At 47.0% G+C, this 22,065-nt stretch overlaps 11 protein-coding genes across 13 annotated transcripts; 4 read left to right on the top strand and 7 right to left on the bottom strand.

The window, feature by feature from the left end:
- Positions 1–259: 259 nt before the first annotated feature.
- On the bottom strand, positions 260–796 carry E1B28_000699 (uncharacterized protein; the record flags this gene model as incomplete). The annotated part of the gene is made up of 5 exons (XM_043146561.1): positions 260–370; positions 429–469; positions 526–581; positions 635–681; positions 734–796. 5 exons carry the CDS (start codon positions 794–796, stop codon positions 260–262), a joined length of 318 nt encoding a protein of 105 aa, XP_043015264.1.
- A 1,478-nt stretch (positions 797–2,274) lies between these two features.
- On the bottom strand, positions 2,275–2,947 carry E1B28_000698 (uncharacterized protein). The gene is made up of 2 exons (XM_043146560.1): positions 2,674–2,947; positions 2,275–2,614 (listed from the first exon to the last, which is right to left on the bottom strand). The coding sequence occupies exons 1-2, from the start codon at positions 2,871–2,873 to the stop codon at positions 2,605–2,607; spliced, it is 210 nt and encodes a 69-aa protein (XP_043015263.1). The 5' UTR covers positions 2,874–2,947; the 3' UTR covers positions 2,275–2,604.
- On the top strand, positions 2,917–4,840 carry E1B28_000697 (uncharacterized protein). Its single transcript, XM_043146559.1, has 5 exons — positions 2,917–3,266; positions 3,326–3,540; positions 3,593–4,178; positions 4,240–4,365; positions 4,414–4,840. Exons 1-5 carry the CDS (start codon positions 3,036–3,038, stop codon positions 4,732–4,734), a joined length of 1,479 nt encoding a protein of 492 aa, XP_043015262.1. The 5' UTR covers positions 2,917–3,035; the 3' UTR covers positions 4,735–4,840.
- A 303-nt stretch (positions 4,841–5,143) lies between these two features.
- Positions 5,144–6,343, top strand: E1B28_000696 (uncharacterized protein). Its single transcript, XM_043146558.1, has 4 exons — positions 5,144–5,391; positions 5,450–5,560; positions 5,616–6,251; positions 6,304–6,343. Exons 2-4 carry the CDS (start codon positions 5,543–5,545, stop codon positions 6,334–6,336), a joined length of 687 nt encoding a protein of 228 aa, XP_043015261.1. The 5' UTR covers positions 5,144–5,391; positions 5,450–5,542; the 3' UTR covers positions 6,337–6,343.
- Positions 6,344–6,441: 98 nt separating this feature from the next.
- Positions 6,442–7,235, bottom strand: E1B28_000695 (uncharacterized protein). Of its 3 annotated transcripts, XM_043146555.1 has the most exons (5): positions 7,070–7,235; positions 6,995–7,015; positions 6,842–6,918; positions 6,535–6,782; positions 6,442–6,481 (listed from the first exon to the last, which is right to left on the bottom strand). In XM_043146555.1, the coding sequence occupies exons 1-4, from the start codon at positions 7,227–7,229 to the stop codon at positions 6,546–6,548; spliced, it is 495 nt and encodes a 164-aa protein (XP_043015258.1). In that variant the 5' UTR covers positions 7,230–7,235; the 3' UTR covers positions 6,442–6,481; positions 6,535–6,545. The 3 variants fall into 3 exon arrangements, with proteins under 3 accessions (XP_043015258.1, XP_043015260.1, XP_043015259.1); XM_043146557.1 differs by lacking the exon at positions 6,995–7,015 and having other exon boundaries at positions 6,842–6,994; positions 7,052–7,235; XM_043146556.1 differs by having other exon boundaries at positions 6,842–7,015.
- Positions 7,236–8,372: 1,137 nt separating this feature from the next.
- E1B28_000694 (uncharacterized protein) lies at positions 8,373–9,393 on the bottom strand. Its single transcript, XM_043146554.1, has 2 exons — positions 8,788–9,393; positions 8,373–8,737 (listed from the first exon to the last, which is right to left on the bottom strand). The coding sequence occupies exon 1, from the start codon at positions 9,325–9,327 to the stop codon at positions 8,809–8,811; it is 519 nt and encodes a 172-aa protein (XP_043015257.1). The 5' UTR covers positions 9,328–9,393; the 3' UTR covers positions 8,373–8,737; positions 8,788–8,808.
- A 60-nt stretch (positions 9,394–9,453) lies between these two features.
- Positions 9,454–11,498, top strand: E1B28_000693 (uncharacterized protein). Its single transcript, XM_043146553.1, has 6 exons — positions 9,454–10,332; positions 10,396–10,569; positions 10,631–10,777; positions 10,833–10,900; positions 10,971–11,117; positions 11,178–11,498. Exons 1-6 carry the CDS (start codon positions 9,493–9,495, stop codon positions 11,299–11,301), a joined length of 1,500 nt encoding a protein of 499 aa, XP_043015256.1. The 5' UTR covers positions 9,454–9,492; the 3' UTR covers positions 11,302–11,498.
- Positions 11,499–13,222: 1,724 nt separating this feature from the next.
- Positions 13,223–15,020, top strand: E1B28_000692 (uncharacterized protein). Its single transcript, XM_043146552.1, has 7 exons — positions 13,223–13,531; positions 13,589–13,775; positions 13,828–13,878; positions 13,935–14,128; positions 14,190–14,240; positions 14,294–14,546; positions 14,615–15,020. Exons 1-7 carry the CDS (start codon positions 13,524–13,526, stop codon positions 14,669–14,671), a joined length of 801 nt encoding a protein of 266 aa, XP_043015255.1. The 5' UTR covers positions 13,223–13,523; the 3' UTR covers positions 14,672–15,020.
- A 126-nt stretch (positions 15,021–15,146) lies between these two features.
- E1B28_000691 (uncharacterized protein) lies at positions 15,147–16,717 on the bottom strand (the record flags this gene model as incomplete). Its single annotated transcript, XM_043146551.1, has 8 exons — positions 15,147–15,461; positions 15,525–15,691; positions 15,753–15,836; positions 15,893–15,949; positions 16,010–16,276; positions 16,337–16,402; positions 16,457–16,476; positions 16,530–16,717. 8 exons carry the CDS (start codon positions 16,715–16,717, stop codon positions 15,147–15,149), a joined length of 1,164 nt encoding a protein of 387 aa, XP_043015254.1.
- Positions 16,718–17,013: 296 nt separating this feature from the next.
- Positions 17,014–19,284, bottom strand: MET3 (Sulfate adenylyltransferase; the record flags this gene model as incomplete). The annotated part of the gene is made up of 11 exons (XM_043146550.1): positions 17,014–17,051; positions 17,103–17,462; positions 17,509–17,699; positions 17,755–18,101; positions 18,161–18,292; positions 18,351–18,481; positions 18,537–18,710; positions 18,760–18,917; positions 18,975–19,057; positions 19,124–19,204; positions 19,252–19,284. 11 exons carry the CDS (start codon positions 19,282–19,284, stop codon positions 17,014–17,016), a joined length of 1,728 nt encoding a protein of 575 aa, XP_043015253.1.
- Positions 19,285–19,572: 288 nt separating this feature from the next.
- E1B28_000689 (uncharacterized protein) lies at positions 19,573–21,961 on the bottom strand. The gene is made up of 10 exons (XM_043146549.1): positions 21,606–21,961; positions 21,435–21,551; positions 21,300–21,383; positions 21,120–21,246; positions 20,816–21,064; positions 20,698–20,762; positions 20,382–20,636; positions 20,178–20,332; positions 19,950–20,127; positions 19,573–19,880 (listed from the first exon to the last, which is right to left on the bottom strand). Exons 1-10 carry the CDS (start codon positions 21,768–21,770, stop codon positions 19,671–19,673), a joined length of 1,605 nt encoding a protein of 534 aa, XP_043015252.1. The 5' UTR covers positions 21,771–21,961; the 3' UTR covers positions 19,573–19,670.
- Between the last annotated feature and the right edge of the window lie 104 nt (positions 21,962–22,065).

Genomic DNA, 22,065 nt, shown 5'->3' with positions numbered 1-22,065 from the left:
TCAATAAATGCGAAGGATACGAACTCGGGGGGGTATCAACTCAGTTCAATTCACCAGTAGCCACGCTTAGTGATGACACAGCCGAGTAAGATATGGGTGTCAACGGGATGTAACTTCGCGTTGCACGGTCACTGCTGAAAATACGAGGTATGGATCGTCACTAAGTAAGTATCAGGAAATTCGGAGGCGGTGTGTCAAACTGGCGCTGCATACGAGAACCGTTGTTCAAATTGTTGACCAAAGATTACTAAGTCAGATTTCATTTCTGAATCTCGGCTGGGGTTTTGGTCTTCAAGGACAGGGAGTGCAGGCCTTGTTGCAGTTCCTCGACAAGAAGATCGTAGATCATGCGATGGCGTTGTATGGTTGTCTATAACAAAAACGGAGTGATACATAAACATCGAGAGCGCAGTTGAGCATAGATTTACCTTTCCCTGAAAGGCATCAGACACAATGTGAATGGAGAAATCTACAGTTCCCCAGAAATACGTCAATGAGATTGTCCGGGCAACTGTAACCACTCACGAGTTTCTCCATTATTTCCACCTTGGGCTCTCATTGCAGCGTGATGTCGGTGTTGCCTGGATTTTAGGGATCATAGAATGGTAACCAAAGCGCAATCACCAGTGCTCACCACGAATCATTCACAATCGCAATCTCAGAGGGTTCGAGCGCCGTCAGCTGTTAAACGAAAGTCAAGTTTGATGATTGACGGTATAGCAATATATCCAACCTTTCGACGGATAGAGATGGCTATGGGACCGGTTTCATCAGTATTCGAGGGCGAAGTAACCATTTCTCGAGTGAAAAAACGGCGAACAGAGAGGCGTGGACGTATCAGGTGAAACATCAATGCATCAACATCGCCACACTCACCACTTGTCAAACGATAAATGCCACCATAGAGCAACACGACGACGGTCTACAACAGCCCACAATCTGTGATGTATCAAGACTACCAGACCGCCTATACTTTGCTTTCTAAAATCCTGCGCATACAACACGGCAGTAATTGATGACTTAAAACGGTGCAGGCTAATTGCGGATTTTCGACCCACACAAGCAAGACATGTACCGGATACGAGGCTACACACGCTTGTTTCTTTCTTGTGTAGAGCAGGAAGATCGCCCTCTCAAGACGTTCGGTCATTTCTTTCTGACCGTACTCCGCGATTCTGTCTGGTCAAGTCTTAATGGCTGATTCTACCAGTTGGCGAGTACATTCTCGTGATTATCAGGTATGTGTCATTGCATTCTGCGGAAATTGCGTGATACTAGCCCCATTTTTCGAGAGCTTCATGGGAGACCAGTTTGCCGAATCTTGTTAAATTGGTTCGGCCAGCACATCTTTGGAGGAATGTTATGGCGATCACCCCAGGGTCCTTGCAACACCCGACCCTATGAAGGATACCATCTCCCCGAAAATGACTGTAGATGCTGGTGTCCTGGAAATAGATCGAGACCCCGTAACCGTCTCGACCTAGAATGCTCGTAAGCGTTCCATTATGGATTTAGACTGAAGAGCTAAGGCTGTGGACGAGACTGCACCTTCTGTGAGTATGAGTACTTGCATTCTGAAAACGGCTGAGAGACCATCACCACACGGGGAACAGGATTTATCCTTTTGCACAACCGGACGTGTCTTGGAATTATCCAAGTGTTGTCAACAAACAATGAACTCGTCTGCCTGACTGTCAGACATACTCGATTGTGGTTGCAAGACAAGTTTGATCGTTTGACCGACAGGAAACGGACTCGGAGGAGGTCCATTCATGCCAGAATGAACACTGCGACCCGAAGGCTTTGTTTAGTAGCTGGCCAATATATCAAGTGCGTTTAGCAAGCGTTTGGCTAGCGTAGCAATAGCCAGCAAGCCGGCAGTGAAGGGAGTCGTTCGCTGGGAAATCTGAAGTATCATTGATACCTTGGGACTCAACATCTGCCAGACCAAAAATACAAAGATGCTATACCATTACTGGCAAGACCTGGTGATATAGTACACATAACTTCGGAGCCAGATTCCGATTCCATTACCCAAATCTTGGGTTCCCGTTGCGGACAAAATTCGTCGCTCACTGAGGATTCGAAGCATCCCCTTTGGACTCAGTGGGATGCCGGGGACCTAATGTACACTTACAGCGACGACTCATTCTAGCACAAACCGCCATCAGCCCATTAGCAGTCGAGGAAAGTCAAAGTCCTTCCAGCCAGATCTTGGACATAGTTGCCGATATAAATGCTGAAAAACTTGCAAAACTGTTTGAGATGATAATCCCGCAGTACTATCGCATCGGATTCGTCTGACAGCGTTCGAATAGAAAACATGAGGACATAAGTGTCCTGGTGTCCTGGATCAAAAAAACGACAGAATACCATGACCTATACAACTTATACATAACTCTTGGACGAATTACCGATCTAACGCCTCACCCTGGAAACCAGGAGTGGAAATATAGAGCGTTTCTCGAGAAACTCGGATACGTTTGCTTTAGGTGGCAGCAAAAAAGTACATGCGTTGATTGTGTTCGATTCATGAGCGACGATATCTCGACACTGAGTGCCCACTACTGCAAAATCATAGCACTCCGTTATCCCAGGAATGCTTCATTTATATCTGGTCAAGAGATAGAGTTTAAAATAAAGAAGTTGCATCACGAAACATGGAATGCAAACCTTCCGGAATTTTCTTGTGCAAGGGCATCTTTCAACTTTTGCAGCTGAACTGAAACACTGGTGTTTCCACCTTGCACTGCACTTGTGCGAGCATGAAAATCGTCAAGAAAAGCATCAAGCAGTTTTTCGGTAGTTTTTAAAGATACGGAACGCTCTTCCATAGGCTGTATACGGATGGGAGGGGTGAGAGGAAGATCCATCGTGGTGGTTATAAGGCTGAGCACATAGCCGGGAGGAGCGGCCCGGTCCTGCCACAAAAATTCTTTTGATCGTACGAGGAGTGTCGAACGACGACAGGTACAAATTATCTTCACCCCACTCCTCGGCCTCTTTCCTCTTCCATCTCATTCTTGAACAAGAAAATGGGTGCACTAGCTTGGTTCACTCTTCTTCTCACGCACCCTTTGGAATTTCGCACTCTTTTGCAATACTCGCTTTATCACGAGCAAAAACGAGATATAACGGCCAAACAGGAACATGAAGCCTCCGGTTGGGACAGGGCGACAATGAGGAGATGCTGGGACTTCTTGGACATCACAAGTCGAAGCTTTAGTGCAGTTATTAAAGAGTTGGACGGGGATTTGGCCAGAGTAGTGCGTGGCTTGAGTTTCTTTCGCTTTCGCCGCAATGGCACTGATGTCTACGGTCCAAGGTGTGCTTATTTTACCTCGTGCTTCGAGGCTTAGATACCATTGAAGATGATATGACGATTTCCGACGAAAAAAAACAGCCCTTGATGCGCCAGTTCCATAAACTCACCGTCAAGCAAGGATGGACATTCACGGAAAATGGTCCGAATGAGAAAGACCGTCAACTACTCGTAGAATATCATAACGTGGTCGATGAACTCAATCTGCTTCCCAGACAGTGCGTTTCTTTCATGTTTCCTTTTCCAAATAGCTGACGTAGCATCCGTCAGCTATCGAGATGTGATTTTATCAATGGCGGAAAAAATGGCTATGGGGATGGCCGATTACGCGCATAAAGCAGCTACAACGTCTTCAATCTACTTGGAAACCGTAGATGACTACAATCTCTACTGTCACTACGTGGCCGGGCTTGTCGGCGAGGGTCTTTCTGGCTTATTTTCGGCCTCAACAAAAGAGGCCGAATGGCTCGCCGGTCAATTGGAGCTTTCCAATTCTATGGGCCTCCTCCTCCAAAAAACCAACATCATACGTGACTACCGAGAAGACGTCGATGAAAAACGGTTCTTTTGGCCACGGGAAATATGGGGTAAGAAGGAGTACGGTTTCACAGAAATGTCAGAAATGTATCAGCTTGAGAAAGCTGAGAACGCACAATGGGTGCAAAGCGAGATGATACTAGATGCGATGGGACATTTGACGGACGCTCTGGACTACCTGAAGTTACTCAAGAACCAAAGCGTATTTAACTTCTGTGCCATCCCGGCGACCATGGCCATCGCAACGCTAGAATTGTGCTTCATGAATCCAGAGTTGTTCCAGAGGAACATCAAAATTAGGAAGGCACAAGCCGCATCGGTATGTCAGGACGATGTGCATCCTATGTGGCGAAGTTTAATAACAGTTGATCTTCCTGTAGTTAATCATGGGCTCCACCAACAGTCGAGAGGTTTCCCACATCTTCCGCACTTATTGCCGCAAGATCCATGCTCGTGCTAGTACTGCTGATCCCAACTTCCTTCGAATATCAGTTGCCTGCGGGAAGGTTGGTCCAACGTCTTCCATGTGAAATTGGACGCTGAACATAGATTAGATTGAACAATGGTGCGAAGTACATTATCCTTCATTTGTGTTGTTGCCTTCCTCTTCCGGTCAAGCCGTTTCCTTTGACCCAGAAGACGCGCGGACCAAGGTCATGCAAATCGACCAGAAGATCGATTCGGATCTCAGGATGAGGAAGAGGATCGAGGATATTCGGGAAAAATACGGAAAGAGTCGGGAAGAGGCAACTGCTGTGGTCGAAGATGAGGGTCGGTTCCCCTACGACATCTTACTCTACGCTGGAGGGCTCCTACTCGTTGTTATTCTATTGATTATCGGTGTTGTTTGGTTGGTGTTGAGGTTTTCCGACTAGCGGAGAGCACAGTCGATATATACGTTATTGTTATTATCTTAAATCTCTTGTGGATAGTTACCTTCATTTCACGATCTAATTTTCATGGAGATGGCATCGGCATGGGAATTACAGTCAAGTGACCAATTTCCCCAAGGGTGTGTCCCTTCGTCTTCCGGATGGTAAAACTGGCCTGCTCCGTTACACACAAACTGTCACTCATGGAAGCTTCTTGATACTCTTATCATTGCTCGGATGCTTTCAATAACTACAAGCATCCACAGGGGAACGGGCAAATCGGCCTTGATTGGTTCGGGAACTCGTCGCGATTTACATCCCGGCTTCAAATATTTGACCTCAGCTGGTTTGATCGTAACAAGGGTATTCTCAACTTTTATATGTACTTGAAGGGAAAACAAGTCTACTTTCGGGAAGCAAGTCCAAATCGTTCCTGGCTCTAGAGAATGTATTACGGATCTTAGATTGTAGGCACTTACCCTTAAAAATATATCCTGTCTCTGGATTTCTGTCATCACGGTCGGTCAGTCATCGGCTGTGTGAAGAAAACTGCTAAGCTCCTTCAGGACCAGAGATCAAGTTGGGATTAGAAGGAAATATATCCAAGATACACGGCGAGATCTGGCAATGCTTATTATAAACACGTCAATAAGCCAATGGGTACGCCGTTTTCAGCATCTGAACAACCACTTTCCGAAATAACTTATATTGCCTGAAGTCTAGTTAAGAACCTCGCCTCACCTCCCATTCCAGTGAAAGTCGCTTGGTTTTCAGGATCTCCTGCGTGGCAGTCCTTTGGAATTTGGAATTTATGAATCCCAGCGGCAAGGTAAGTATTCGTTCGCCTTTCGTGTCAACGGCTGCCAATGACTTCGCATTGGCAGGGAAATTACCCGTCCAGTCAGTGGGAGAGCCAAGCATATGGCTCTCAGAGTAATCATTACCCCTCCAACCCCCATCATCCAAGTTCGCACCAGTATCCAGCACCGTACGCTGGTCAGCGACTTCCCCAGACTGCCAATTACGACCCGTACAGACCATCTGCCCAAATGAATAACCAGCAGAGCTATCCAGGTTCGAATTTGGCCCATTCTCGTACAGATCGCGACTACTCGATGTCGCCACCTTCACCTTCCACTCTATCATCACACGGGCATGGATACAGTCAATTCCAGGCCCCTGCCCACCCACCGTCCGCGTCACATCCTTATGAACATTCCCGTTCACGGTCGTTTTCGCCAAACCAACCTTATCCCCAAACCTCATCGTCGAACACGAACATGACACACTCCACCAGCCAGTACACAAATCAGATCACTTTGTATCCACCAGGACATCCATCCTCGACACAGGGAACGACCCAGTCTCGGCCATACTCTTGCGATCTCTGTGCCCTCTCTTTCAATCGTCAGCACGACTTGAAACGCCACAGAGAAACCCATACTGGAGAGAAGCCATACACATGCAATGGCGGTTGCGGAAAAACCTTCACCAGGAAAGACGCGCTCAAACGCCACCAGGTGTGTTGGGCACAACACTGCTAAGCCAGCTAATTGCTAACTAAGTTTCCAGTTGGTTAAAGGCTGCGGGAGGCCGGAAGATTGACAGCCCCATTGGAGTTTTTCAACAACTTTCATGGTTGGAGAAGTCGTAATGATATCTGGAAGTTCTTTTCTTGGATTTGCTTTTCTTTCTTTTCCTTTTCCTCTAATTCATACATTATCTAGCTTTAATCATTGTATTTTTACGACTTTGTGGGTCGATATCAACAGATCGAGAAAGAAATGTAAAAGAAAAACACACACGGTGCCTGTTTACGAATGCTCGATAGTCTTCTCCAATATCCAAGCATGGTGGGGCATAATCTTTTTGTAGTAATCCTTATGAATACCAACTTCCTTGAAGCCATGTTTCTCATAAAACCTCTTCGCGGCACCATTGGATATCTGTACATGAAGGTATATCTTCTTGATAGCGGGAGTTGTATGTGACGATGCAGCGGTCAAAATTTGCTGGAGAGTTTGCGATCCAAGACCTCTAGTGCGGTACGGCTTTACGACAACTGCGAGTCAGAGCCGAAAGAAGTCAGAAGAAAACTTGAAAACCATACAGCTAATACGCCCATTGTCATTAGATACAGATTATCTTCTCCATCCTTGCTCTCTATCCGGCAACAAATGGTCCCCACTATATTTGACGTTGACGCGAATAAATGACCCATCCTACCGGTACTAAATGAAACTTCGGGAATGTCTTCACCAACCTGGAACATCATTGTAATAAACTGGAAGTAATTTGTATTGGGACGTGAACACCTAACGTTGGAGAACCCACTAACCGAGTTTACAGAAGTCTTCGACCTGTGGGTTTATGATGCCTTCATAGAATTTTTCCGTGTATTTGATGGGAAATAGAACTGAATTCAACTTTCGGACGGTGCCAATGTTGTTAGGGGTGAGGGAAGAAAAGGAAACTCGAGAAGCGGTGGTTGTGGTCATCGGTAAGAGAGGCCTACAGCTTTCACAGGGTTGGCGAGCCTCACGGAGTTTGAAAATGGAACCCCGCTTGGTAGCCTTCTGAGAGCTCCAGCTTCTTTCTACTACAAAGTACTTTCTACTACTTCTACATGACAAACGTTCCGCGAAACTTTCAACGGCAAGGTTTTGTCACCCTCCATGTCTGTTGAACCTTGACATACCCTTCAAATGGTCCCTGTCTGATTACGCGTTTGGATCGGGTTTACACGCCAACCGAACCCTCCGACACGCTATCCATCCTACTCACCGGACGGGCTCTCGGACGGATTCGACCTCGAGTTTCTGGTCGTACGTATACTGTAGGCAAACCTGTCGAGCCCAAAAGTACGGAGACATTCTGTCTGTATTGTTCACAGTTGAATTCCACGAGTACGGTGACACGACCTGTTGGGCGCGTTTTTTTAGGCTCCTGTCATCCATCATTTTCGTCAACTCAGTACATACAGGTTTTCCAAAGAAGGGGAAATGAAACCTGAAACCCGCGTTAGCCATCCTTCCCTTCGCCCGAAGAATGTCGATCCAATACATGGAATACTCGACCTTCCGAATCCGCAGGGATGTCACCGACCCTGCTTCACATACTTACCTATCGGACCCGCCAAACGTCCATGTCTGGTACAGCGTTCCAGTACTCAGCTTGTACCTAAGTAACCTGGGGGACATCGAACATACCGTCGAAGCCTTCACTGCTCAAAGGAGTGAGCGCGATGGTAACGTTACCGTTACTACATACTTACCGTTTCCCGTACAGTGACTCTGAGTCTCCCAGACTACTTATTAGTACATGGGTTTAGCAAGTACTCCGCTATACGAATCGTTGGTATTTGCTTTGATATCCAGCTCGGCTCCAGGAATTGAGAAAATTTGTGCTTCTTACTTATTACCTGCCGAAACTTGCAAATGAATATTGTTAGTATGCATCTTGAGAAATCGTTATACATATTTCTAATGATGACTGTATGTAGCTCGATCCCGATACCCGCAAGTGAGGTTCCCAGAGTATTACTAGTCTTGAACATCTTCATGCGTTACATGTTTTATCATTATTATTATCGGAAATTTGAAACCCTTCTTGGACTGCGGAGGATGCCGAAGGAACAAGTACTATGTTTGAATCAAGTCTGTACATCATAAGCAGTTAACAGTTGGCTTGTACGCATGTTTGCACGAAGTCTGTACATCATATAAGTAAACAACTTAGCAGTTAACAGTTTAAACAACAACGACAACAATCCGAAAGCAATGACAATACAAATAGGATAGCTGGTTAGACGATATAGGTATGGTTGAAAGTTCGGGTGGTACACAAATGTAGGGAATTGCAGGGAGATGTACTTATGCTGTGTGAGATTGGAGGGATGCTCAATGCAAATTTTGAAAAGAAAAATTATCAGAGCGAAAGACTGGCGATAACATTTCGAAGAAGAGCCTCAACGCGCGTAACAGTCTCTCAAGGATAGATTCGGTTCCTGGAAACGGTGAGTCCGAACACAAGCCAAGAAGCGAGCATGGGTCTCACCTGAAGCGCAATATCTGTATGTTAACGGTCCGCCAGTTTTTTGGGAGATCTGGGTGGTTTACGAGGGGACCGCTGGAGCTTCTCAATGTAGACATCATTGTAACTCCGGAATATACAGTCCCCAAATTCCTTGTCATAGTCTTTGAGAGTAGCCCACACACAATGCCACCGGGGGTTCTCTTCGGAAAACTTGAAAGCAACACCAAGATGGTGCTTGTCCCAACGGAGATCGGTTTCTGGGGAATGACTCTGCTTCCGTTCAAATGCCTTGTCGGAAAGCGTGATGAGGGCACAATCTATGATTTGGAGGCCCACGAAACCATCATTTGAGAGGAGAATGTCGTCAAAGGAGTCATCCATTTCTAATTCTTTTGGAATTCCCTTGAGCCTGGGATTGTAACCGTCGACGAGGACTTGGAATGACGTGCTATCGGAAAAGTCGAGAGTGAGCGCTGGATGATCGGCTGAGCGACGTGCACGATTGAGAACTTTTCCAATGAGCTGAGTGGGATCTATTCCTCTACGGTCGAGAAAAGCCATTCTGCATGGACGTCCTGGTAGACCGCGGAGAACCGGCAGTGTGGTGGTGGTGGTCCAGAGTGGGTTCCTAGGGTTACCCGACCTGCTGACATCAAGTAAACAAATATAGATCACGTGATGAAATACTAGCTGGTTGCTCGAGTGCGAACGACTCAGAGGACAACGATGATGCAGGCTCACGTTCCTCATGCTCGACCTAGCGGTCCTCGACAACTGATACAACCTTCGCATCGCTCTCATTCTCCTCTTCCTCAGAGCAGCATTCCAGACAGAGGCGAAACGAAGCCTTTAAACATCACAAAACGTCCTCAGTCCTCGGGTCAGAACCAGCAACACTCCCCTCCGACAGCATTAACAGCAAAAAACCTTGCTGTACCAACGCCACCTCGTTCACGTTCTACAACCCCAAAAATCTCTCTTCAAATACCAATACAGAGTAATCCAGGTCCTGACAGTTATTACGCCGGTGGCCCTCGAAACGAGCAGAGTCAAGCATCCGATATTCTAGATGTACTGACAATCGTCCCTTCCTCGACTCTCACAACTGTTCCACCGGCAAAGCCCTCAGATCCTGTTCATGAGGTTCGCACATTGATCGAGAAATTGGATCCGTCCGACTCGCAAGAAGACGAATCAATATTGGATCCTGCTTTCTCCACTTCATGGTCGAACGATGTCTTAGAAGAGGTTTCACGTCTTGGAGAAGGTGCCAGCGGTGCAGTTCATAAAGTGAGGGACAAGCGTAACCGAACTATCATGGCTCGCAAGACGATTACTACACGTTCAGCACCCACTAAACAACTTCTCCGCGAACTGTCTATAATGGCCAGATCGAAACACGTGAACATCATACGATTCTATGGTGCTTTCATGTCTCCTTCGTCTAGTGAAGTGATGATTTTGATGGAGTATTGCGAGGGTGGAAGTTTAGAGGCTATAGGGAAACGCATTAAGGAGATTGGAGCAGTGGTAGGGGAGAAAATTGCCGGGAGAATCTCTGAAGGAGTCTGTTCTTTTCTCTGTTTTATCGTCAAATCTCGCAGTCCGGCTGACATTTCATTACATCAGGTTCTACAAGGCCTTGCACATCTCCATGCAAACAAGACCATCCATCGGGACATCAAGCCTTCGAATATTTTACTGTCCCGTGAAGGCGTTGTCAAGTTGTGCGATTTCGGCGTGTCGGGCGAACTCGTCGAGTCATACGTTGCCACATTCACCGGAACTAGTCTATACATGGCTGTAAATGCTCGATCAGCTCTCTCCAATATTTTCTGCTCACATGTCCGTTTTTTCACTGCAGCCTGAGCGCATTTTGGGGAACGAATATACCATTCGATCTGACGTTTGGTCTCTAGGAATTTCTCTTTTAGAGCTGGTTCAAAATAAATTCCCCTTCCCGAACGACCTCCCGGCTATTGAGTTGATGATGTACATTACGTCTGGCGAGGTGTGTTTCCTCATCGAGGGTCGAGAAAAGTTTGATCCTATTTCAATACTACTAGCCACCCCGATTGGAAGACGAAGGCGAAGTCCGTTGGAGCAATGATATGAAAGACTTCGTCAAGCAAGCGTGAGTGACATAAGAAATCTGCTGTACGCATACAACCTGGATCCTTACATTATTCCATTCGATTGCGTAGACTCACAGCTATTGCGAGGAACCGGCCAATTCCCAAGGACATGCTGAGCCATCCTTGGATTGTGGGTGTCATGAAACAAGAGGTTCATATGGCACGATGGATACGTCAGGTCTGGGGCTGGCAAAAGACTCGACGATCGAAAGACGAGTAATGTTTCCTTAAGTTGCCTTCATCATTCAACTTGCTGACTAAAAGTCGCATTCACAGCACGAGCACGTCTCGTCCAAACACTGGAACCCTTTCCCGCCCTCAGTCCAGTGATGATCACAGCACCGCAGACTCATCTGGAGATTCACCTGAGGAGTCGCCCCCTAACGACCACCATCCATGATTCAACTCGTGTTAAATGGCGGTCGGAACACACTCCTAATGGAACACTTTTCTCTCCTGGTATACTCTTCGTTTTCATAGTAGGTCCTGCAAGTGTTGGTTTTGACGACATATAGTTTTTTTTTCCCGCGTACAACATTCGTATATAAGTTTCTACATCTAGTTGACATTCTATGGATTCAAACACAAGAAACTGGCTAGAATGAGTACATAATACCATACAAACAAATAGTCCCGACACTGTGGGTGCGTGTGGACTCGTGTTTGATGTCGGCAAAGCGGAAGTAGCACCGGCCCGCCTATCAGGTGGCTGTGTCGCGCAGGTAAACGGGCTGCGACTGTTTGGCGACCACCATGCTTACATAAACATCCGCAAAGTATGTAAGTAGCACTTGTGCAGATCCTGAAGTTCGATTTCTGATTAGAAGCTCCAATCACACGCAGCTAGCAATAGCTTATTTTTATTTCTATTTTCTACAGATTAATCTATGCCTAAAGACACATGGGTGGCGGGCAACCATAGTCCCTCCCAAACCATAGGTGGACACCTGAGCGCTGAGCGCTGAGCTCCTGGGTAGCTGGTGATATAGGCGTGATGTAAGGGATAGAGGCTAGCCTGAGCATCCAGTTGACATCGATTAGAGTTCATGTTGGGGGCCGAATATCAGAAATGAATGTGTGTTTACTGATTCGATGTGTGCTCCATGCCATCCGGAATTTTAATTTTTTTTCCCCCCAACGCCTACTTTATGCATGCCTATGATAATTGTGAACATACGGACCGAGGTCAAAAAGAACAAGGGTATGAAAATGCGACCCTGCCCTCATGTAAGTTAAGTACAATTTATACATGTTTTTTTTTTGTGGACCAGCCTGGTGGTTTTTTTTACGAAACTGTCAAACGGCGGGCCAACCCATGACCGGTCCAGATGTGAATTATATGAACGGGCAAGCAAACCAGGCCCAAGGAATATATATACATCCTACCTCGACCTCGACTCCATATTCGACAGAAATCTGAACCAAACCAATATAACTTTGGTAGGCCACAACTATTGTACCGTTGCCATCTTCAAGACTCACCCTTGCAATTCCCTTCTTTACTTACGAATGGTTCAAAGGCGTCGCGTATCCCCAACGACTCACAGAGGTTTATACAGCTTTGCCATTCGCATACGAATGTGGCGGTTGCGCATCGGCATCATTCTTGATTCTTCGAGTCGTCAAACTTCGTCAAACGAAAATCACAAATAAGCGGTCAGTACAGCCACACGGTTTGCCGTCAAGCTTTTAATGATGGTTGATCTTTCATGATCGCATGGGTGGAATCGTTAGCGCATACTGTAACCGGCGGGCAAATGAATGCGCCTCCAGTAAGTTATCGGTTGTTTCGGTTCAAGGTTGTTTGATGCTTCAGACTGTGAGAATCTCGCTATACTGTCCTGGTTGTTGAAATTTAGGACTGAGGGTTCACGACGATAAGAACGCGAATGAATCCATAGTTATCATGTTGATCAAAGGCGTGCACGGAGGTCCCATACCTGAGTCTGGGGAAGTGCCACATGAGAATTTTAGGTCAAAAGACGCCTTTGTTGAGCCTCGTTGCCATTTTCGGGGGTCTTACGCAGTATGCAAGGAACGTCGAGTATTGTCGTTCTCGTACGGTGGAAGGCCGGGCTCTCATTCCTTTCATCAAATGATTATATTAACAAGACCTTCCCACCTTGCTTTCGATCTGAGTAGCACTGCGAAGGCCTGAGGTATTTTCTTGCGGCGGAAAAATGAAATTATGTACAAGAAGTAATTATGTGTTCTGCACCAGGATGAGCGGGGAAACAAACGGCGCTGATCGGAATACCAAAAGGTGATAAGTCAGGGAGGATAAATGTTCCCAGAGAACCCTTCACGTTCATGCCCGAACGCGTTCCCCCAAGAGTAAATGTATCGCCCATTCACAGCGTGCAAGCCACAAGCAGACGCCTTTTTGCCAGTTTCTACTTCAATTCCGCATTATTTTATGTTATTATTTGTCCAACATTCTATAAAAGTGGCACTCCCTTTGGCTTGGAGCCCTTTGTCCACACCTTTGCGACCCTTAGATCTAATATTCGGTGATCCACCGGTCCTTCCGTACATGACCATTTGGTCCGATTCTTGTCTTTGAACCCACTATATATTTTCCACCCACTGCCTTCACCCCTCCGACGTTTCCCTTCCGTGAACATGTCCTAGTCAGTTTTGCTCTTCATACCGCGTTTCTCTACTCATCATTCTATCTTTCATTATAGCTCTCAACCCCACTATTTGCCTCCTCCCCAGCAACAGTATTATACAGCTTCGCCTCAACTTACCAATGGTCAATCACCACATCACCCACCTCCTTCGATGCGGCAAGAAACGACTGCACAGCGAAAGCGTCCCAAGTATACCCGCAGTAAGACCGGTTGCATGACATGCCGCGTGAAAAAAATCAAGGTGAGTTGAGCTACATCCGACCGCTGTGTGTGTTCTGACATACCGACTCGAGTGCGACGAAACGAAACCCAACTGCATGCGTTGTACGCATGGGCAACGAGATGTAAGTTTTCATCCTACCAAGATTGATTACATGCTCATGTTCTGACTGTGATTCAGTGTACTTGGCCAGAAGGTGTGCCGGCGAAAAGAAAGACGACCTCGAGAAAAGATTCTGTCGACGGAGGACCTTCTACCGCGAACTCTTCGATATCAGACGGCTCCACTCCTCCCATACGGGAGAGAACCCCCCCTAGAATCCAATCACAGTCGCTGGATGCTGGCATCCCTCCACTCATCTCGCGACGGTCCCAGTACGTCCCGGTTCTAATGAGGCTTTCTTTGTCTTTTCTTTGTGAATTCACACACCTGTAGAGATTCATACCTCCAACTGGCTCCCCTTCCTCCGAATGAGCCTCGTCGCCAGTAAGGTGTTCACATTTCTCTTACTGTAAGATACCTGATTTCAGATTTATTAGAGGACGATTCGCCTATTCCCAGCCATCCAGTTCCAGTTCACATCTTCTGCCTGACATTGCCCCAAACCCCTACCACCCATCACGGTACGAATCGCCTTACACCCCAGAAACGCTTCCCTCATCCCGGGGATCGTCGGGCACAAGGCCTATAGACCATCATCACCCCCTGCCTCAGTGGAATCCACAACATCCTCAACTTCCACCCCCTCCCACCATGCTACCGTCCCTAAGCTCAGTTGACCATCATTCCTACGTGAGGTATTTCTGATAACTTTAGGGAACTCGTACTCATGACTGTTCTTACCCTTCCACCGCCCCCAGTACAACATTCCACCCCCACGGAACATCTTGGATTCTACTAACGACAGATACCAATAAACTCTTGAATTTAACGAATTTAATGGCAACTCGGGTTTAAACCTCTGACGCAATTATACCGATCCTTCTTATTCCCATCTCGAGTTCACTACAAAGATCTTACTTCCAGGCTCTACTTAGGGGTTCGCGTTCGACTCAACATCTTGCACGTTGTGATCGCATGGGGTTCTATTTTTTTTTACCTGTGCAAATCCCCTTCATGATGGGCATTTTACCTGGAATTACCTCCGTATGGTCGAGACTTAGATGTATATACTCTAGTTACGTACTTATATCATACAGATTGTATACTTATTACCTACTACTGGTATCTTTCAACGTTAGCATAAGACCACGACCGTTTAGTCGCACTAGCGCAAGTGTTATGAATGATCAATGAGAAGCTATCCATAGAACAAAAGAATACGATTTTTCTACACGTTATTTTTTCCGGACCCCTAAGTATCCTCGATATACAATATAATATGTTCATCTTTTAGATCGCAGCAAAGCCTAAACGCTGGTTTCCGACGTCCCAGACGCTATAGTAATGCTTCAATAGACTTGCACCCACAATCTGGAAATTATCGACAGCGTTGATGAGAGTCTGACAGAGGGACGGGTCATTGGCGAAAGGCCCGACGCTCAACTCGCTCGATGGTATGGTCAAGTTGAATGGCCTTCCGGTTTGCGCGGTAAAGGTGATGTCGATCTTTGCAGGCAAACTAGAAATACGATTGCAAGCGATACCATACGTTCCGGGCTCTGCACTGTTTGGTTTGATGTCGGGGGAGATTAGAGCATAGATGGCCTAAAAAAACGAAGTAGACATATTCGAGTGTAATACGGGCTGTATTAATGGTGGGAACGTTACCTCCGTAGTAGCAGTGTTGAATATCATGTTGCTCGTTCCACTGTCGAAAATGAGGCTACGGCTGGTGCTCAACGTTGAGGTTGTCCTGCCGTTCACCGAAACACCCGTTGACGTTAGAGTCCACGCAGAGCTTCCGCGGCCCGGTAAGGAAGCAAAAGTGAGCGGCCCTGACGAGTATCAATGTACCTCAGTACCAGTAATTTTTGTTGAACAAACGGAATTGGGTACCCGAGAATTTAGAACTGTCGACTCCTCCAATGGTCAACTCTGCATTACCGACAGATAACGGGGTCAAAAACAGTCCAAAGAGAGCTTAAATTTGCCTGATCATCAGCTCTTTTTCTGAGTATTGATTTGCTCGAACGTACACGGGAGGCCCTGTGCAATGAGGCTCGCAAAGAAGCCGGATGCTCTGGCACCCATCCCTGCAATGACATGTTGAATTTTATGTAAAAGATGAACACGGCCGTGCATGCATTACTGACCTTGGATCCCACTGAAAGGGTCGATGTTGAACGTAGGTGTTTGGTCAGTTATGAGGAATAAGGGGACGTTTGTTGACTTGAGGCCTCCAACGGTAACCGTGTCCGTACCACTCCTCAAAGTGAGCTGGTAGTTATCCCCAACCACAGGGTCTACTCCTACTCCTGTTCCAAAAGTGATAGAGGATGTTCGTCCACCATCTACGAATGTTGAGCTCCGAGAAGGGTCAAATTTGGGAGCTGCATTCCGACATGAGTTACACAAAGTGCCTAAAAGCAGGAAGAACGGGTCGGCCCAGAATCAGAGTCAAGGATGCCACAATTGCTTACTCGAAAACTCAAGTGACGAGCTCCCCGTGTCAAAGACGACGGTGATATCCTGGGGAGGTGTTCCCACTTAAATGAAGTAAGTATGGCCATGGTACGACTGCCGAGAATGATAGTGCTCACCGGATATATTACCGAACCACCTTCCATGCGCAATTCAAATCAGTGTGAGAATGTCGCATGGCAAAAAACTCACTGGAGGTCTGTTCCCTTGAAGAAGTCTTCAAGCGGGACATTGGCCTGTGACAGCTGCCTTCGTTTCAATGCAGAAGGTGTAGGGGCGATACGGGAGGATAGCACTATCTTCTGAGGCTGAAGAGCAGCGTCACTCGCAAGAGCGGAATGCACAGCGACTAGAACTAACACCGAACGTTGAAGCAACATGGGGAGAGGGAAGAGACCTAGATGGAGGCGAAGATAATCGTGCGGATTTTATAACCATCGTGGCGTTTCCGAAGGAAGACGGTACTATGGGAACATCGCGGCGATGATTCTCCCGTATAAGTACATCTCCGCAAGGTTTTCGAGAGTCGGATCTCCACTAAGGTTTGTTTTCTCATAGAGACCATGCTTTTCTCATAACTTCTTAATTGGAGTTCGGCAGAGGAGGTATGACTTGCACGATACTTAGATGTCCTTCCACATACACGTCTAATACTTTATATGATAGATCACACGGATCAGAGCAATGAGGTCGTCTCGAGCAGCAGGATGATACCTTGGAAATTCGACGTCAGACCAAGGAAAGATGGGAACTTGGCGGACGCACTGTGAACTATCTCTGACAGACTTTGCTTCGATGCATCGACGACTAGATCCGACTTCGCGGGTGCTTCGTACGTTTCCTCCACTCCCACGAAGCCTTTGATTTCCCCCTTACGTGCCCTCGTATACACTCCTCTACGATCAGTCTTCTCGCAGTGTTCCAAAGGCGTGGCGACGTGAATGAGGAAGAAATTGCCGCCTGCACCCCCGTATTGCACGACAGTATCTCTCGTCTGTCTTCTGCCTATTTCTTGAGGAGCAACCGGGGCGGCGACGACAGCAGCACCAGCTCGCGCCAGTTCTGCCGCCACAAAGGAAATTCTTTGGAGACTACGGCTCCTCTCCTCAGGAGTATATGACTGACCTTGTGCCCATGTTAGTTAAGTGAGGTATAACAGATCACAACATACCTATTGAAATTTCCTCATGAACGTCATCACCGAGGAGGAGAGACACACTGCGTCCACCTTGCTCGTTGAAGGCAACTTGTAATGCCTTGGCAATCTTCTCTTTGCCAGAGTTGTAAAGTCCCGTGAGCAAAATAACGAAACCTTGCTGGTTTCGAGGGGGGTAGCTCTCTCTAAGCGACTTGACGACAGCCCTGTTAATCGTGGTTCAACGTCATGTAGCGCGACATTCGATATAGATGAACGTACTCATAGCTGAACCAGTCGGGGATGGGAGCTCCGGTCTTCAACCGCCGTCTCAGTTCAGTTCCTGAGATGTCTAAGGTCTGCGTGCCCTTGGGAACCTCATCAATGGGTTGGTACTCATCCGTCGCCGGAACGTAAGTCATCATTTGAAAAGGGACCATCACGATCTGAAGCTCATCATGGTACTTCGTCACAAGTTCCTGTGCGTCGTATGGCCCGTAGAAGTCTTGTCCTTGTGAGTTCTTTCCTGGCCCAGCATGATCTCTGCCGACGATGAAATGGGTGGCACCGAAGTTCTTTCGAATAATTGCATGCCAAACGGCTTCACGGGGGCCGGCCATCCTCATAGCCTAAGGGCATTCATGTGAATTAAAAAATCAACGGGTATGAAACTTAAAATGAAACTGACCAGAGGTAGAAGAGCAAGATGGCCCATACCGTTGGGGTACTTGGCCATGATAGCCTCGTACACTCGGACACGAGTGTAATGATCGACATCGCCCGGTTTAGTTAAACCAACGACAGGATGAACAAGAACGTTCTGTCCGATATGGATTCAGCACCGAGTATTTCCTGAGTATTAGGTCGGATCTACTAACCGCTTGATGTTGTCGAGCAGCCCTGATCGTCAATTCACGATGTGCTCTGTGCATGGGATTACGAGTTTGGAAAGCAACCACTTTCCTCCAGGATAGTTTCTTGAAATGAGCACGAAGTTCGGCCGGTGTATCTGCCGACATTCAGTCATACGGAGGCACTTGGACAATGCTGAATATCTTACTGACATCGTTTTTCGACGTAGTCAAAGTGCACTGGTGCATGGATGGCTTGAATTTTACCACTAATATAGAAGTCTTTCACTTTGTTACGAAGATAGGCCACAGATGGGTGTGCCGGGTCATCAGCACCAAGAACCTTTACAGCTTCTTTGACGAGGTCGGGGGCATATATGTCCTCAACTGCAGAGGTTTAATAATCATGACTGGCGGCGTAGAAAGCTCAGCTCACCTGTGAGTATTGCGAGGGCTTCATCGTCACGAGGATCTCTCAACACTAACCGTGTTCCCGTAACGATCGGAAGGCGTTCAATGTCCTGTTTAGAGACATCAAGAGTGACGGGAATCGGGAATAACGTTCCATCGGATAATCGTAGAGTATCGACGACGCTGGAGAAAAGGACATATAAGGAATGTCGACAAAGAGATTAGTGAACTGGAAATAACCTGTTGTAGTCCTTTTCGTTCAGGAACCCTTCTAGTGGACTGAAACCACCATTTTGAATCAATTCGAGATCGCAAAGTTGACGCTTACAGTTTTGAGGTGAATATGGGTCTGAGAGATAGCGCAATGCATTACTTTGACACACACACACCTCAGTCAGAGTGAGATCAGGAAGTGAGGCTGCCTCCTCTTCTAATTGCACAGCTATACCACTATCGCGAGCGAGTAGGTCCTGGCAGAGAATGAGACGAGCGACATTCAAGAAAAATCATGACCGACCTTGAGAACACCACCGTGAGGAATGTTGGCCATGATTAGAGAAGGAGACCAATCCCAGAGAGTTTATGACAGGAAAACACCAAGCATTTCTACCGCTTTTAACTGTGATTGTGCCGTAGTTTTCCGAAGGTTTTGTTCGTCAAAGTTGTGCAATCCGATGAGGAATTCTGACGCAAGCCACCCGGCGGGGAATTACTCACGCCGCCTGACTCTGTACACTCTCTGTACCCCTCGCCCTGATCCTCGTTACGATGGTAAAGGGTAAGTTTAAAACTGGCTCCTCAGAAGCCGTGGCCGTGTTTAGCTTGCGCAGGTCCCACTCAGAATATTTACCACTTTCTGTCATCAAAGGACTACATCCAGTTACATAAATCTGATCATCCAAAGATCTAAAATGTTCACCACCTCAACCCGTCCATTCACAACTCTTCGTGAAATGGACCCAAAGGTCCGTTTTCTTTTCCCGATGGACGGAGAAGTGATCCTATGGACTGCAACCCTCTCCTCCACATCATTATTAAGAACCTAAAACACTCCGTCGTGCTCTCCCTGCAAACCGTGAATATAGACTGAACGCGTCGAACAACGTCCGCGAAATCTGTAGGTCGGGGGGGCTCAGCGGTTGATGTCTGTAAATTAACGAAGTTACGGGTGGGTTTGTGAGTGTATTTGTCCTAAGGGAGCACTGAAGTACTTACCCTTCCCGCAATAGCTTTCTGGGCTTCAAGAATAAGGTTCTCTGTTTCTGAAGAGCTAATCTCTGACCACATTCTCCTGAAACGGTTTACGCCTTCGAGACTTTCACTCAGACGGTGCAAAGTGTTCAAGAGCGCGACAACCTCGGAGCGTTGCAACAGATTGTGGTTTGTACCGGGACTTTGGAGCCACGTGAGTTTCAACGAGGGCCAGCAGAGGATTAAGCTTACTCGAGGGCTTTCTCGTCCAACTCAAATAGGATTTTAAGAGCTGTGGCTAATCCAGTAGTCTGTATCTTTCCCCATAGACGACATTTATCACATCCCACGCAATCCATGATACGCGTCACGTTTCGGAAGTGTTGCTTGAACTCTTCTTTGAGAACCTTAACGCAATGTGAGATGTGAATGCAAAACAAAAATAGTATACTTTACGTTTGCATTCTCCCCCCGGAATAGTACAGTTTCGTCAAACTTGCCGGCGTCTTGAGCAAGGTTTATGACGTTGGTAAGCTTCGCCTTTGTTTCAACCTCGTCTTCGTGATTGCCAGTCGAGCAGTAATCATAAGCAGACAAGTACGGCCCCAGACGAGATACTGCTCGTAGCATCAAGACGACGTTGAAGTAAATATACTGCAGCCGTTCTGGGTGAGAGGCCACTCTGTTGACGAAACATTGGAGATTGAGGCCCTGACGACGAGTAGTGAAGAAGAACCCAAAAAATCGAGAAAGTTGAAGATACAATACTTACCCATTCACCAGTTGTCTGGTTCAGATATTCCATGCATATGTGTATTGATATCGATGCATGCAGGCCTGAAAAGAATGAGATGATACAGCAACATAGAGCAGTTGTGTCGGGGTCACACCAGATATAACTTTGTAGTACACTCTCTTTTCCAGACATTGTTCGTTATTCACGCTCCCATCTTCTCGTAGCACATCTGACATTGTTTCTGGGAGAGAAACGAGAGCTGGCGAGGAACCGGACATAAGGTTCAACTCTGACATCCCAAAGCAATTTTCCTCGTATATTGACCGCCATATTCTATGGGCGTCAGGTCCAGAATACCCCGTAAAACGTTCCGGAACGAGTGTGAGGTCATAATAGTCACCCTCTTTATGTTCGTGAGCCAAGGCGCCAAAAGTGTGGAGATGAAACGCGTTGCCAACCTGTGTTATCATCCAAGAAGCAGAAGTCGGAATCGCGATAGTAGCAACCAGGTAAACGATATTGATCGTCTACCAAGGCATCCACTTCGCTGAGAGCTTTCGCTCGCCATCTCGGAGGAATTTCACTCTGATCTCGGTATGAGAGTTGGGCGGAGAAAGAGGGTAGAGACGCGGGCCCACCTCATCTACTGTGGTAATGGCGCATCCTGGATTATTGCAGGATCCATAATCGTCCCAAAAAGGGCATTCGCGGTAAAGATCAACCTAGTTAAAGATTCACAGGTGAACGGCAATAACGAGAAACTTTCAATGTACTTGGAAGTATTTGAAGAAAGGCGTTTGCACGAGTTCATGAAGATTCTTGAATAGAGCTCGATTAACGGTCTCAACAGTCTCGTAGTCACATAGGGTAGCATCTATGGGGCCGGTAGGCTCGAATATGTCTAAGTATGGTTGGCCTGGGGGGAAAACGTAAATACAACATACTGGAGTATTCTTGCATTCAGAGACCTCTACCGGCTGATGTTCCAACACACTCTGCAATTGATCCTTCCTGACGAGGGTGTTTGAAAGAAATGACTCCGCAAGAACTGATGTCCAAAGAGACGGTAGAGCAGGGAGTATTCGTATGAGCCGACACAGGGAGTGCATTCGGCGTAGTAGTCGTGATTCAAGGAAGGATTATCTGACATTGCTGAATTGTTCGAACAGCGGATTTAGCCTCCACGTCAACAGGACCCATCGCCACGTGGTCGAGCGCAAGACGGGACGGAAACTGAGCAATATACAGAGCTCAAACGACAAGTACGCGTAGATTGAGCTGAATCAGGCGTATAGTACCGTATGTTTATTTCACTAGACAGACGACTTGTACGTGCGCAGTACCGTTGTAAATACAGACAAACTATTGGGTCAAGTCCCACGCACTCAGGGTCCAATCCACTTT

The sequence above is a fragment of the Marasmius oreades genome, chromosome 1 (genome assembly GCF_018924745.1).
Source record: "Marasmius oreades isolate 03SP1 chromosome 1, whole genome shotgun sequence".
Taxonomy (NCBI): Eukaryota; Fungi; Basidiomycota; class Agaricomycetes; order Agaricales; family Marasmiaceae; genus Marasmius; species Marasmius oreades.
The sequence above is the reverse complement of the archived record's forward strand: the minus strand, read 5'-3'. Positions and strand labels throughout refer to the sequence as shown.

What these genes read in the sequence shown, in the direction of transcription:
- E1B28_000698 (XM_043146560.1), bottom strand. Translation starts at nt 2,873, where the DNA reads ATGGATCTTCCTCTCACCCCTCCCATCCGTATACAGCCTATGGAAGAG.
- E1B28_000697 (XM_043146559.1), top strand. Translation starts at nt 3,036, where the DNA reads ATGGGTGCACTAGCTTGGTTCACTCTTCTTCTCACGCACCCTTTGGAA. An exon ending in CTCAATCTGCTTCCCAGACA is followed by an intron (nt 3,541 to 3,592) that starts GTGCGTTTCTTT and finishes AGCATCCGTCAG; the next exon opens with CTATCGAGATGTGATTTTAT. An exon ending in TATCAGTTGCCTGCGGGAAG is followed by an intron (nt 4,366 to 4,413) that starts GTTGGTCCAACG and finishes AACATAGATTAG; the next exon opens with ATTGAACAATGGTGCGAAGT.
- E1B28_000696 (XM_043146558.1), top strand. An exon ending in ACGCGCTCAAACGCCACCAG is followed by an intron (nt 6,252 to 6,303) that starts GTGTGTTGGGCA and finishes CTAAGTTTCCAG; the next exon opens with TTGGTTAAAGGCTGCGGGAG.
- E1B28_000695 (XM_043146555.1), bottom strand. Translation starts at nt 7,229, where the DNA reads ATGACCACAACCACCGCTTCTCGAGTTTCCTTTTCTTCCCTCACCCCT. An exon ending in TTATTACAATGATGTTCCAG is followed by an intron (nt 6,919 to 6,994) that starts GTTGGTGAAGAC and finishes CGTCAAATATAG; the next exon opens with TGGGGACCATTTGTTGCCGG. An exon ending in TGACAATGGGCGTATTAGCT is followed by an intron (nt 6,783 to 6,841) that starts GTATGGTTTTCA and finishes GTTGTCGTAAAG; the next exon opens with CCGTACCGCACTAGAGGTCT.
- E1B28_000694 (XM_043146554.1), bottom strand. Translation starts at nt 9,327, where the DNA reads ATGGCTTTTCTCGACCGTAGAGGAATAGATCCCACTCAGCTCATTGGA.
- E1B28_000693 (XM_043146553.1), top strand. Translation starts at nt 9,493, where the DNA reads ATGATGCAGGCTCACGTTCCTCATGCTCGACCTAGCGGTCCTCGACAA. An exon ending in GAACTAGTCTATACATGGCT is followed by an intron (nt 10,570 to 10,630) that starts GTAAATGCTCGA and finishes TTTTCACTGCAG; the next exon opens with CCTGAGCGCATTTTGGGGAA. An exon ending in AAAGACTTCGTCAAGCAAGC is followed by an intron (nt 10,901 to 10,970) that starts GTGAGTGACATA and finishes TCGATTGCGTAG; the next exon opens with ACTCACAGCTATTGCGAGGA.
- E1B28_000692 (XM_043146552.1), top strand. An exon ending in GTACGCATGGGCAACGAGAT is followed by an intron (nt 13,879 to 13,934) that starts GTAAGTTTTCAT and finishes ACTGTGATTCAG; the next exon opens with TGTACTTGGCCAGAAGGTGT. An exon ending in CCGAATGAGCCTCGTCGCCA is followed by an intron (nt 14,241 to 14,293) that starts GTAAGGTGTTCA and finishes CAGATTTATTAG; the next exon opens with AGGACGATTCGCCTATTCCC.
- E1B28_000689 (XM_043146549.1), bottom strand. Translation starts at nt 21,770, where the DNA reads ATGCACTCCCTGTGTCGGCTCATACGAATACTCCCTGCTCTACCGTCT. An exon ending in CTTCTTGGATGATAACACAG is followed by an intron (nt 21,065 to 21,119) that starts GTTGGCAACGCG and finishes ACGAACATAAAG; the next exon opens with AGGGTGACTATTATGACCTC. An exon ending in GTACTACAAAGTTATATCTG is followed by an intron (nt 20,763 to 20,815) that starts GTGTGACCCCGA and finishes CATTCTTTTCAG; the next exon opens with GCCTGCATGCATCGATATCA.